The sequence below is a fragment of the Notolabrus celidotus genome, chromosome 22 (assembly GCF_009762535.1).
Source record: "Notolabrus celidotus isolate fNotCel1 chromosome 22, fNotCel1.pri, whole genome shotgun sequence".
Lineage (NCBI taxonomy): Eukaryota > Metazoa > Chordata > Actinopteri > Labriformes > Labridae > Notolabrus > Notolabrus celidotus.
Window position 1 is genome coordinate 26661097 of NC_048293.1, and position 12170 is coordinate 26673266.

General features: G+C 43.3%; 1 protein-coding gene across 1 annotated transcript; it reads left to right on the forward strand.

Annotated features, from left to right (window-relative positions):
* The first annotated feature begins 352 nt into the window (after positions 1-352).
* On the forward strand, positions 353-11915 carry LOC117806166 (probable carboxypeptidase X1). The gene is made up of 13 exons (XM_034674914.1): positions 353-812; positions 2680-2789; positions 3343-3482; positions 4464-4548; positions 6935-7085; positions 7217-7305; positions 7448-7571; positions 8230-8426; positions 8518-8697; positions 10186-10480; positions 10561-10700; positions 10783-10885; positions 10958-11915. Exons 1-13 carry the CDS (start codon positions 479-481, stop codon positions 11281-11283), a joined length of 2274 nt encoding a protein of 757 aa, XP_034530805.1. The 5' UTR covers positions 353-478; the 3' UTR covers positions 11284-11915.
* Positions 11916-12170: the final 255 nt, after the last annotated feature.

Below are 12170 nucleotides of genomic sequence, written 5' to 3' on the forward strand. Positions count from 1 at the left end.
TGAAGGAATGACATGCAGAAAAAGTTCCAGCTTTCCCCGGTCTCCCCTTCTATATTTAACTCTTAAAAGATGTCATGGAAAAAATAAGAAACAAGCAAAAAGCTGAAAGACTCAAGTTCATAAAAGTCCTGCAGGATCATCTCAGTCCTCTTCTTCATGAGAGAAAGTAAAGAAAAGAGCAGCTACCTCTGTAAAGTGGAGATATTTGTAACTCTATTTGAAGTGGCAGCAGCTGGATATAGGTCATTGATGCATGCTTCACCCACATTATGTAAAAGTGCTGTGTCTGTTTTTGAATCACTTTTTTCCTTCAGGACTTTGGCAGGAATTTAGGGAGGAAGGGGGAGGTGGGATTGAGGGAGAGAAGGAGGAGGAGGAGGGATGTGGTGGATGGAGGTCTGGCTCTCTCATCTCCACATAAACTGCTGGGGTATTTTTTCCCCCCTTCACTCTCTGCAGCAGCAAACAAAAGAGGAAGATGAAGAAGTCTCTGTGCGTGTTGTTGGCTGCTGTGAGCTTCCTGGGAGGATTTTCAGCGCTGACAAAAGATGCAACGACTGAGAGTTTGTTCCTCAACACGACAACGACCACAGCTGAGTCTGTCACTGTGGAGCTGCAGGAAAACAGCACGCTACGACTGACTACCACTGCTCAGACAACGTTAAAACCCACCATCAGATCCACAGCAAGTCCCACTGTCTCTGTTACAGAGAAACAACAGGACACTAAAGGCACCAACCAGACAAGAGGAGAGGAAAACAACAACAAAGAAGAAAAAGATGACAAGACAGAAGAGAAGAAACCAACACTGGGTAGGAAAAACTAACATTTCACTTTTTACATGATGCTGTGTGAATCCAGGGATAAGTCAAGCTCATTAATTAAGAAAGAAGTGAAGTGCAATTAATGCATGATGCCTTCAGGGACCCATGGAAACCCTGGCTTCAGTAACAGAAGAAGCATTTATATATATAAAGAATAAGGTTAAAGCTCCTGTGAGGAACTTTCTGTTTGAGTTGACTTTGGCGCCCCCTGTGGACAAAATGGTGCCTCTCATCTCTTCGCTGTTTTAGTCCTGAACATGTGTTAGAATAAAAAAATCTGAGGTCCAACCACGCGGCAACCTCCAGTCTCTAAATATGAAGCCCATGCAGAAGTGTTAAAAACTGCAGTTCCTCAAGCGTCCACTAGAGGCTGGCTGCAGAAACACAGGAAGCCACATACACACCCATTCAAAGAAGCCGATCTTTACAGCAGAAATAAACATGTTTACAGCCTGGTTCAAAAAACAGCTTCAGTCTACGTAGCTAATTTCTTTATCGGCGGATCAGAAGATATTAAGATTACGAGTTTTGCCCAAATAGGGACATGACTGACTAAACTGACAGGCGGGAACACATAGCTGTTGGCTAGGAGGCTCAAAGTCCACCTCTTTGTGTCACACTCGCTCGACAGCATTTACATTGAGTTCAACATTTCCAACATGGCTGCCGCCGCCGATTGGCTTCAGAAACAGATGGGTGAGGTCACAGATAGTACGTCCATTATTTGTACAGTCTATGAATGAAACGCTCCCTTACTCACCCCTCTCATCAGTGAAGTGACGGTGGCCTTTAAGGACAAGAAGCTCCTGTGATGCATGATGAGAAGGATCCTCCATTTGTCAAGTTTTAACCATCAATACAAATCCTTAAACCACTCTCTTCTTTGTCTTCCAACTGCTGCATTGCACACAGACACTAAATACAAAAACGTGTATGTGAACTGACTAATAATGGGTCTTCAAATTTCAGAAATGTACCTTTTTTATCTCTGTGTGTTTCTGTTTGCCACACTTGTCTCAGCTTGCCAATTGAATCCTGGAAACTGTGCGGTCTGAGTCTGATTTTTAGTCTGCAGTGATATCTGTGGTTTGTTTTGAGGGAACAGGTTGCACAACTTCTAACTTTGGACTCATGTGGAAACCATATTTAAGGCTACAGGATGGTTGATGATTAGTTCTGTTAGGAAACAGTGAAAAAGTCAACGTATAGATTCCCTAAACCCTGAGTCATTGTCTACACATCACCTGCTATGTGCAAATAAAAGCTTGAAAACAAACAAGATTTGTACTGAAACAAGAAGGATTGCTGTCAAAGAAAACCAAGACAGAGCCTTGAGTTGGGATTTTCTTGTAAAACTGATGACTCCAGAGCCCCACATGTTAAAGAGATTAGTCCTCACTTTGTACCATCCAACCAGACGTGTTTATTTTGCTCCTTTTCACTTCGAACATCCTTTGACCCAAAGAGAACAAACAAAGCTGTTCCGCTCTGCCAGTTCTGTTCGTGTTTTTGATTAATGGGTCTGTTTTTGCTCGTTCCCAAACCCATAAAATCTGCTCCAGCTGTAGCTCTCTGACTTCCTGCTCTGCTGGACATTTGACTCTGTCTCAGATTACATTCAAACCCTCCTTTGGATTCACTTATCTGCAGTCTTTCCTCCAGAGAGGGCCTCTTAACTTCCACTGGACTGACCTCGAATGATCAGGGAAATATTCCACATAAGAACCGCTGAGGCGTCTTATTACATCAGCCGTGTGTTTGCTTACTCAGTGAAACCAGGAGAGGGATTTAACCCCTCAGCATGAGCTGTTTCTGGACAAAGATTTTATCTCCTGGTTGTGTTTTCTCTCCGCAGACTGTCCTCCGCTCGGCCTGGAGTCTCTGCGGATCCATGACAGCCAGATCCAAGCTTCCTCTTACCTGCGGGAGGGTCTGGGTCCACACAGAGGGAGGCTGAATATCCAGGTGGGTTAAGTCTGGATCAAAACAAAGCACACTGAAGTGCTTCTTATAGAAATCCAAACAGACACAGCAGGAAACAGGAAACTGGTATAGGGAGCCTGCAGGAGAAAGATTAGACTTTCTATTCTCTATAACTTCCTGTTGAAGTCTTAGATGCTCAAAAAGCTCTATTTGCATGAATCTTCAGATACCCCCAAAATTAAAACTTGATGATAATTTCAGACAAACAAAGAAGCAAATCTGCACATTTGAGATGTTTGTGTCATTAAATCTTTGGAAGCATTTGTCTGTCATTTTAAATCATCACACAAAACTAAATAAAGCCTCCTCGTTGAGTACTGTAAGCTTCAGAGCCAGAAGTGTGATTAATCACCCCAGCCTCCTCCTCGTGTTCTGCAGTCTCAATTCCACTGAAGTCTGAAAGCGATTATAAAACAATCAGGGTCAACACCAGAATCTTATGCAATACCAAACACTGAGGCAGCGCCAGGAGACTTTCTGCGGTTCAGCTGATTCAGCCGTCTACAATAAATGTCTGTGTAACATGTGTTTTCAGTCTGGCATCGAGGACGGGGATATCTACGATGGAGCCTGGTGTGCCGAGTACAAGGACCGACACCAGTGGCTGGAGGTCGACGCCATCCACATGACCCTGTTCACCGGAGTCATCCTGCAGGGCCGAAACTCCATCTGGAGGTCAGGTAGAATCAGGATAAGAGTATATCAGTGACTCTCGTGTTTGTGTTTCCTCTCACTGTTCCTTCTCACGCCTCATTCGTCGACCGAGCTGTCAATCATGATGTCATAACTCTTTTTAAAGCCTCAAATGACTCCCTGAAATTGAACTTCTCAGTAAAATGAACACTCATGTGTGAATCTGGATATCTGAACATAACGACAGAAACATTCACTTCATAGGTGTTTCGATTTTACAGTTTGACCCGTGTCCCATCTGTTAACATGGAGGGGGCGGGCTTTATGGCCTACTTCAACTCGCCCTCTATGCCCAACAAAGTCAGTGAAGGAGTTCCACAGAGTTCAGTACTGGGACCACTTGTAATCTCCATATATGCTCTTTTTTTAGGTAATAAAATCATGAAAAACCCCATTAAAGTCTATTGTTATGCAGACGATACTCAATTATACTAGACAAAGAAACCAGATAAAACCAGGAAGTAAACTAATACGTCTGGTTCTGCACAAGGTTTCTGCCTGTATGTGACATTAGATTTCTCTTGCAACTTTATAAGAGCGCTTATTCATGGGTGGACCAACTTCAGGTCCCTTTAAGTTTAGTCTGAATAAACAGAGCTTGAAATAAAGATTATTGGTTCAGTTCTGTCTCTCAAAACACAAATAATCGTTGCATTTAAAGGGATAGTCCTTTTGTATTTGAAGTGGGGTTGTGGTGCTGCTGGAGGTACTTGTGGGCGGCAGGCAGAGGAACATGTATGCGTCATGTCCATGAACAGCAAAGACAAATGGGCTCTCTGTCGGCAAAGTAAAGCACTGAAAAATCTCAAAATGCAGTATACACTTTTGAGCTAAATGCCCTCTGTGGCTGTTACACTTTCTCCTGACAACTACCTCCTACAACCCCACTATCCCTTTACAACCCAACTATCCCTTTACCTCCACTAAAAGTCTCCTCTTTGTCCTTCTTCTTCTTCATCACAGCTGGGACTGGGTCCACACCTACAAAGTCCAGCTGAGCAACGACTCTGTGGACTGGGAAACCTGCAAGAACGGGACGGAGGACGCAGTAAGAACCACGTTTCTGTATTTTCTGATACAAAAGATTCATTCTGTGGTTAGAGGACCTCACACAGATGGGAAACAGATTTGGGAGAGTTTGTGCCAAAGTGAAATAAGTAAATAAAAGAATCCAGCAAAATAACAAGGAACTCAAAGTGAAAACAAATAACAAGAATAAATGTGGGGGTTGCATAAAAAACAGTTTTCTACTTCGAAGTTATGAAATCTGATTTCTTAGCTGGAACAAAAGAGGCTCCGACACGCAGCTGGAAAGAAATGTAGTGTTTGATCTGAACCTGAAACTCAACCAAGTAGCATTTTTTGGCGGCACATTTCAGTGGAAGTTTGATATCTTTCCACAGAAATAAACCTGAAACACAAACTGCTTCACTCTGTTTCCAGTTTCAAAGTTTAGAGTCAGCCAAGTGGGTTATGTTTTCATTCCTGATTTTCTTCCCTAAATAGTTTTAGTAAAACTTGACTAGTCCAAGGGTCAAAGAATGAACAGCTAGTTTTTGGTGCAGACCCTGTTACAGTTTAGCCTCTTAACTCTGTTATCAGGAGATTCTCGCTTTAAACATAACTTCTGATGTTATCAGTGTGTTAGATCCAGATTCAGATTAACAAGAGTCACAGACAGGCTTGTTGGAAGACACATTGGAGCCTTGAGCTAAACCCTAAAATTGTCATGCTAACATGATGACGTTTAGCAGATATAACACTTTCCTTATTACCCGGCCTTCCAGGCTTAATTCTGATTGGTCAAGTAATTCACAGCAACACCAGACAACCTGATCACACACATCATGTCACATTGAAAGCAGTCCTGCCTGTTCCTGTTGACACTGTGGCAAAAAATGTTCATTCTTGTAAGTAAGAAGTTCTGACCTTAGCTGATCTTATTCTGTAGTCAATCAATCAATCAATCAATCTTTATTTGTATAGCGCCAAATCACAACAAACGTTATCTCAAGACTCTTTTACAAACATAGGAGGTCTAGTCCACACTATGTCAAATTATGAACAGAGACCCAACACCAAGACAGGGTAAGACTCAGTCTGACCCCACCTTAATCCATCATGAGCATTGCACATCGCAGTATTTAGCTAGTTACAGTGGTGAGGAAAAACTTCCTTTTAACAGGCAGAAACCTCAGGCAGAACCAGACTCATGTTAGACAGCCATCATGCCTCGACTGAGTTGGGTCTGGAAAGACAGATAGAGGGGAGTAAGAGAGAGAAGTGATAGTGATGAGACGAGTCGTAGAAGCTGTTGCCGCTGGAGTCCAGCACGTCCGTATCAGCTGGAGTCCAGATCGTCCGCAGCAGGAGGACGTCTACGGCAGCTCAGAGGAATCTACGAGACAATGGAGCTCAGGGACTCCAGAAAGGTCTATGGTTAGTAACTTTAATGGGACAGGAAGAGTTAAAGTAAGTGATGAAGGGGTTGGGGGGAAGGAGGTGAGCTAGGATCCCAGTGTCAGTGTGCCAGTTCCCCCGGCAGTCTAGGCCTATAGCAGCATGACAAAAGCTGGTCCAAGCCTGATCCAGCTTAACTATAAGCTTTATCAAAAAGGAAAGTGTGTAAATTGTTTTTTTTTTAATGATTAGAAATAAGATTTATCCTGCTGTATTTTACAAACATATCAGTGTGAATCTTTGCTGTGAAAAAGTAAACAAAGACGGTTTCGGCAGCTCATCAATCAATCAATCAATCCATCAATCCATCAATCAATCAATCAATCAATCAATCAATCAATCAATCAATCAATCAATCAACCAATCAATCAATCAATCAATCAATCAATCAATCAATCAATCAATCAATCAATCAATCAATCAATCAATCAGACTTTATTTATAAAGTGCTTTTCATACAATGACATTGTAACACAAAGTGCTGTACAAGAAAAACAACTTAAAATAGAATAAATTAAGAAAAAAGATCCCAGCCCCGACCCCAAACCCACCCCACAATCCTGAGGTTAACAACACAATATGCAACAAAAGTAATAAAAACAATAAAATAAATAAATAATAAATAAAAAGAAATCTAAATAAGTTGCTGAACGAACTATGAAACGCTCTCATGTTATCTTAATGAGGAAACACTGGAGGTAAAATAAGATGTTAAAACTCAAAACAGGAAATTAAAATCACCAAAGTAAAATACATTATAATAATAAAAGACTAAAATATTAAACCATTAAAAGAAAATAAGATGTGATAGTTCACATCTTCGTCTAACACTCGTCCAGCAGGAATAGTTAGAAGCACTGAAATTAACTCTTAAAAATGATGATTTCTCTTTAATCAATTAATTTCAATCTGTTTCATAAGCTGCTAAAAACCCCTCACTGAAGCTTTAATCCCTTTTTTGTCACTTTGTGCAGATCTTTGAAGGAAACCAGAACCCAGAGACCCCTGTGCTCGGACTCCTCCCTGTTCCCACAGTGGCCCGTTTCATCCGCATCAACCCTCAGACCTGGTACTTCAACGGGACCGTCTGCCTCCGAGCGGAGATCCTCGGCTGTCGTGTTCATGGTGGGTAAAAAAGCTGCGGTGTGTTGTTACTCATAATGATTCACTTACACGGTTTACTCCCAGAACAAATGTTTAAAGTGACTAATGTTCCAAAAGAGACTAAAGGAGGTAAATGTGCTCCTTCCTTGCAGATCCTGATGACCCCTACGCCTCAGAACAAGAACAGGGATCGAAGGACGCCCTGGACTTCAGACAGCACAACTACAAAGAGATGAGAAAGGTTTGAGCATGATGGATCCTCCATGCATGATGAGTAACTTCAGCTCCAGTAAAGCCAGCATCAGCGTTTTTAGTCACACTCTTAACAGCTTGTACATTTAACCCTTTAAACACTTTCACCTATCTTCTTTTCTCCTCCAAAGCTCATGAAGTCTGTGACAGACGAGTGTCCAGACATCACCCACGTCTACACCATCGGGAAGAGCTACCATGGCCTCAAACTGTACGTCATGGTGATCTCAGATAACCCCAGGAAACACGAACTAGGTAAACGAGAAGTCTGAAAGTTCTTGTTTTTCTTGGGTTTTGTTGAGTTAAGCTGCTGGAGGCCCGTTTCAACATCCTCCATCCAGTGTTTACACAGGCGTTTTCTCTGCAGGAGCACCACACAGGGCGGCTGGAGGAGTCAGCTTCTTTCATGTAAACAAACTGATAACGATTATAACTGGAAACTAGATTTTCTCAAGCAAACAAGATAAATATTTCTTCATGATTACATCGCCAAATGCTTTTTACATCTGCCAAGAAGTTTAAACTAATTGGGTCGATTCAAATAATGTCAACACATTTCAAAATTGCTTCAACCCCAAATTGATCTCACTGTAATTAAACTCTGCACCAATCTCAGGGAAAGGAGGCCGGACTGCTCACATTTAATTTTTAGTTTATGAGAAATGCAGACCTGTGCACATTCAGGGTGTTTCATGTTTGATACTTCAGCATGTCTGCCATGAAGTCTGGCCAATCCATGTGTGATTCCTGGCAGAGTGCAGCCTAACACAATACAAGCATGTTGAAACTTCAAACAGTGAGGTCAATGTGTTCGTTATTCAGCTCTCTTGCTTTGACTTTGACCAGTGGCATCATATTCATGCTCTTATCCAACACTTGGAGAGTAACTGACTCTGAATGTTCTCCTTGGCAGGTGAGCCAGAGTTTCGTTACGTAGCGGGGATGCATGGGAACGAGGCTCTGGGCCGGGAGCTGGTCCTGAACCTCATGCAGTATTTGTGCAAGGAGTACAAGAAGGGGAACCAGCGCGTCGTTCGGCTGGTGACAGAGACGAGAATCCACCTCCTGCCCTCCATGAACCCTGATGGGTACGAGGAAGCTTACAAGAAAGTGGGTGAAGTCAAAGTGATGGACACGTTAGGTTAACTGACTCATCTGTTGTTCTTCTTAATGCTGTTTCTATTTCCCTGATCTGCTGCAGGGCTCTGAACTGGCCGGCTGGGCTGACGGACGTTACAGCGTTGAAGGGATCGACATGAATCACAACTTTCCAGACCTGAACAACATCATGTGGGACGCCCAGGAGGTGGCTGCAGATAAATCTAAAGTCCCAAACCACTACATCCCCATCCCAGAGTACTACACCCAAGAGGACGCCATGGTGAGCACACAAGTTTATTTTATTCTCTAGAGAAATAAAGATCAGATTCATCAGGATAAAGAGAGGATATATTCATCAAATGTGACTTTTTTAAAGTTATATTTTTGGGGTATTTGTGCCTTTATGGATAGGACAGCTGAAGAGAGACAGGGAATGTGGGGAGCAGAGAGCAGGGGAGGACATGCAGTGAATGGTTGAGGCTGGAATTGAACCTGTGACCTCTGCGATGAGGACTATAGCTTCTGTATGTAGTGCACTTAGACCACTAGGCCACCAGCGCCACATAAAATGAGACTTTTAAATTGAATAAAATGATAATTAAAGAGAGTTAAGACCTAAATCTGACGCGTATTAGGACATACATTTAGGTCACACTGGAAAGCCGTTTTTGAGAAGGAACATAAAGTTTCCACTATGGAGGAATCCAAGCCTTCAGGAAATAAGGAAATAATTTCAGAGCCAACAGAACTTTGGTTTTCCTGGAAGTCTGAACATCGTCCCACAAAGTTTCGTAACAGGTTTCTCGTTAAAAGATGAACACATGTTGAAGCTTTGCCTCAAGATTTACGACTGTTCTGGGAGTCACTTGATGATTTATCAGACGTTTAAGAAGTATTGTTCTTGGTTTCTTTGAATGTGGTCGTGGTGTTGGAAGATTTGAACTCAAAGGTTTTCTCTTACCGGTAAGAAACATACATGCATCAGCATTCTTTACGGCCTTCCCTACACTGATCTCAAAAAACTCCAATATGTCCAGAATTCAGCTGCCTGATTACTCAGAGCCCACATCACACCCATCCTTCAGCACGTCCACTGGCTCCCCATACAGCACCGAATCCACTTCAAGATCCTGCTCAAGCCCTCAATAACCTCGCTCCCTCATACCTCACCGACCTCCTCTAACGCTACTCCCCATCTCACCGCCTCAGATCTTCTGTCCCCTATCACCAAGTCTGAGCACCACAGCTTGGGGGACAGAGTCTTCGCCATCGCTGCCCCCACTCTCTGGAACTCTCTCCCTCCAAACACTCCCATCCAAAACTCTGACTCACTTCAATCATTCAAAAACCACCTCAAGACCTTCCTGTTCAAATAAAGACCACAACACATGACCTGTACCCCTGCCCCCCCCTCTGTCCTTGAATTATTATTATTATTAAGAAGTAAGAAACATTTCATCTTGCCTCTAGTAGGAAATAGAGAAGACAATGTGGGCTTCAGAGACAGAGCAAAAAGAGACAAGAGCACCACCTGCAGGAGTGGAAGTGTCACTGCTACCACTGTCCACACTGTTGGATTGACATAAACGTAGGCTACTATGGAAGCATATATGTAAAGTATGATTTGTAACCATTTGGGGAAGAAGTACCTTTTTAAAGCACCTTTGAATTAAAGCTCCAGTGAGGAGTTTTTATCTGGTAATTGTCAAACATCAACACTTCAAATCTGACTTCACATCACCTGACTCATCACGTCCATCCCTCTCAGGTTGCTCCAGAGACCCGTGCCGTCATCAGCTGGATGCAGGACATCCCCTTCGTGCTCAGTGCGAACCTCCACGGTGGAGAACTGGTGGTGACGTACCCCTACGACTGCACTCGTGACTGGGCTCCTCAGGAGGACACGCCCACAGCCGACAACGCCTTCTTCCGCTGGCTGGCCACCGTCTACGCCTCCACCAACCTGGTGATGGCCAACCCTGACCGCCGTCTGTGTCACTCTGAGGACTTCCAGGCCCACAACAACATCATCAACGGGGGAGCCTGGCACACCGTCCCCGGCAGTGAGTCTCTCAGAGATTCAGAGATTCAGGTTTTTAAATGTTGTGAAGAGGAATTTAAGATATGTTTTTGTTTCCTGCAGGTATGAACGACTTCAGTTACCTGCACACAAACTGCTTCGAGGTGACGGTGGAGCTGTCCTGTGATAAGTTCCCTCATGTGAGTGAGCTTCCCATCGAGTGGGAGAACAACAAGGAGTCTCTGCTGGTCTACATGGAGCAGGTCTGTCTGCATGGACACTCTGCAGCAGCTTTGAAATCAAACATCTAGAGCTCAGATTAAATCATATCTTGTGATCTATCAGGTCCACAGAGGCATCAAAGGTGTGATCAGAGATAAGCTGACCAAACAAGGGATAGCTGATGCCATCGTCAAGGTGGAGGACCATGACCATGACATCCGATCAGGTCAGATATTCAAAGCTTCTTCACAAGCATTCTGGGATTTGTAGGATGACACTAACTCTCATTCCTCCTCAGCTGCTGACGGGGACTACTGGCGCCTTCTAAACCCCGGCGATTACAAAGTGGTGGTTTGGGCTGAAGGTTACTTCCCTTCCATGCGTCGATGCAATGTCGGGATAGAACCACGTCCCACCATCTGCGACTTCATCCTAACCAAGACGCCCGTTCAGATGCTGAAGGAGATCAGAGCTAAAGGAGGGAAGATCCCCCAGGACCTGCAGCTGCGTCTTCGGGCTCTGAGACTCAGAAAGCTTAGAGCAAGCACCAAGGCCATCAACCAGCGAAGAGAGGGTCTGCGGCTGCAGGAGGAGCAGCAGAGGAGGAGAGCTAGATCCTCCTGAGCCTGGAGGGCATGAGAGACGGAGGGAAGAGGAAGCCTCAGAGCTGGATTATGGGAGGAGAAAACGGACCTTTGGAAACAGGGACGTGTTCCTTCTGGTGATTAAAGAGAGGACACTATTAAAGGGACACTTCAGATTAAATATAACAGACGCACAAACTCTCACAGACTCTAACAGGACACTTAAAGGACACTTAAAGGACACTTAAAGGACACGTGAGTCACCTCTAAAGAGTTTTTAAACTCCTTGAAGGATGATGGACATTCTGCTTTTCTTTAACATGACTGAGTTGAGGATTTACTTGTCAGCTGGTCTGATATGTGACATGTTTTTCTTACACTGTGTCTGTTTTTGTTGATTTAGGTCCTGCAGGGACCACAAAATAAATATGTTTCTTATTTGTGTTACATATTTTCCAGCATCTTATACTGAAACCAAGGTAAAGCAACGTGAAATACTCACCTGGAACTGAAGATAATCTGGGGATGGTTACTGTAAGATGCTTCAAAATTAGATGTCACATAATAGACAAATAGGTAAAGCCAATTGATCGGCTTAGAGAAGTATAATACATGCTTTGTCTGCCATCTTTGGTTAATATTGGAAATACAGGACTTAAACTTCAGACAGTGTTGAGAGAGAAGCTAACCTCATTATCTATCCAGCTATCCAGCATTCCTGTCAGGGTTACTTCCTGTGTTTTGCTTCTGTGATCATTTAAGGTGAGCGCACACCAGAACTACTGAGAACATTCAATTTATTAATCCACAAGTGACAGAAAACAAGTTAAAACCTAGGACAGGAGTGACTCAAACAGAAAAGAAACTAATTCATAAACACATGAATCAGGTTTTAGAGTTGCTGAACCTGAAATGAAAATGACATAT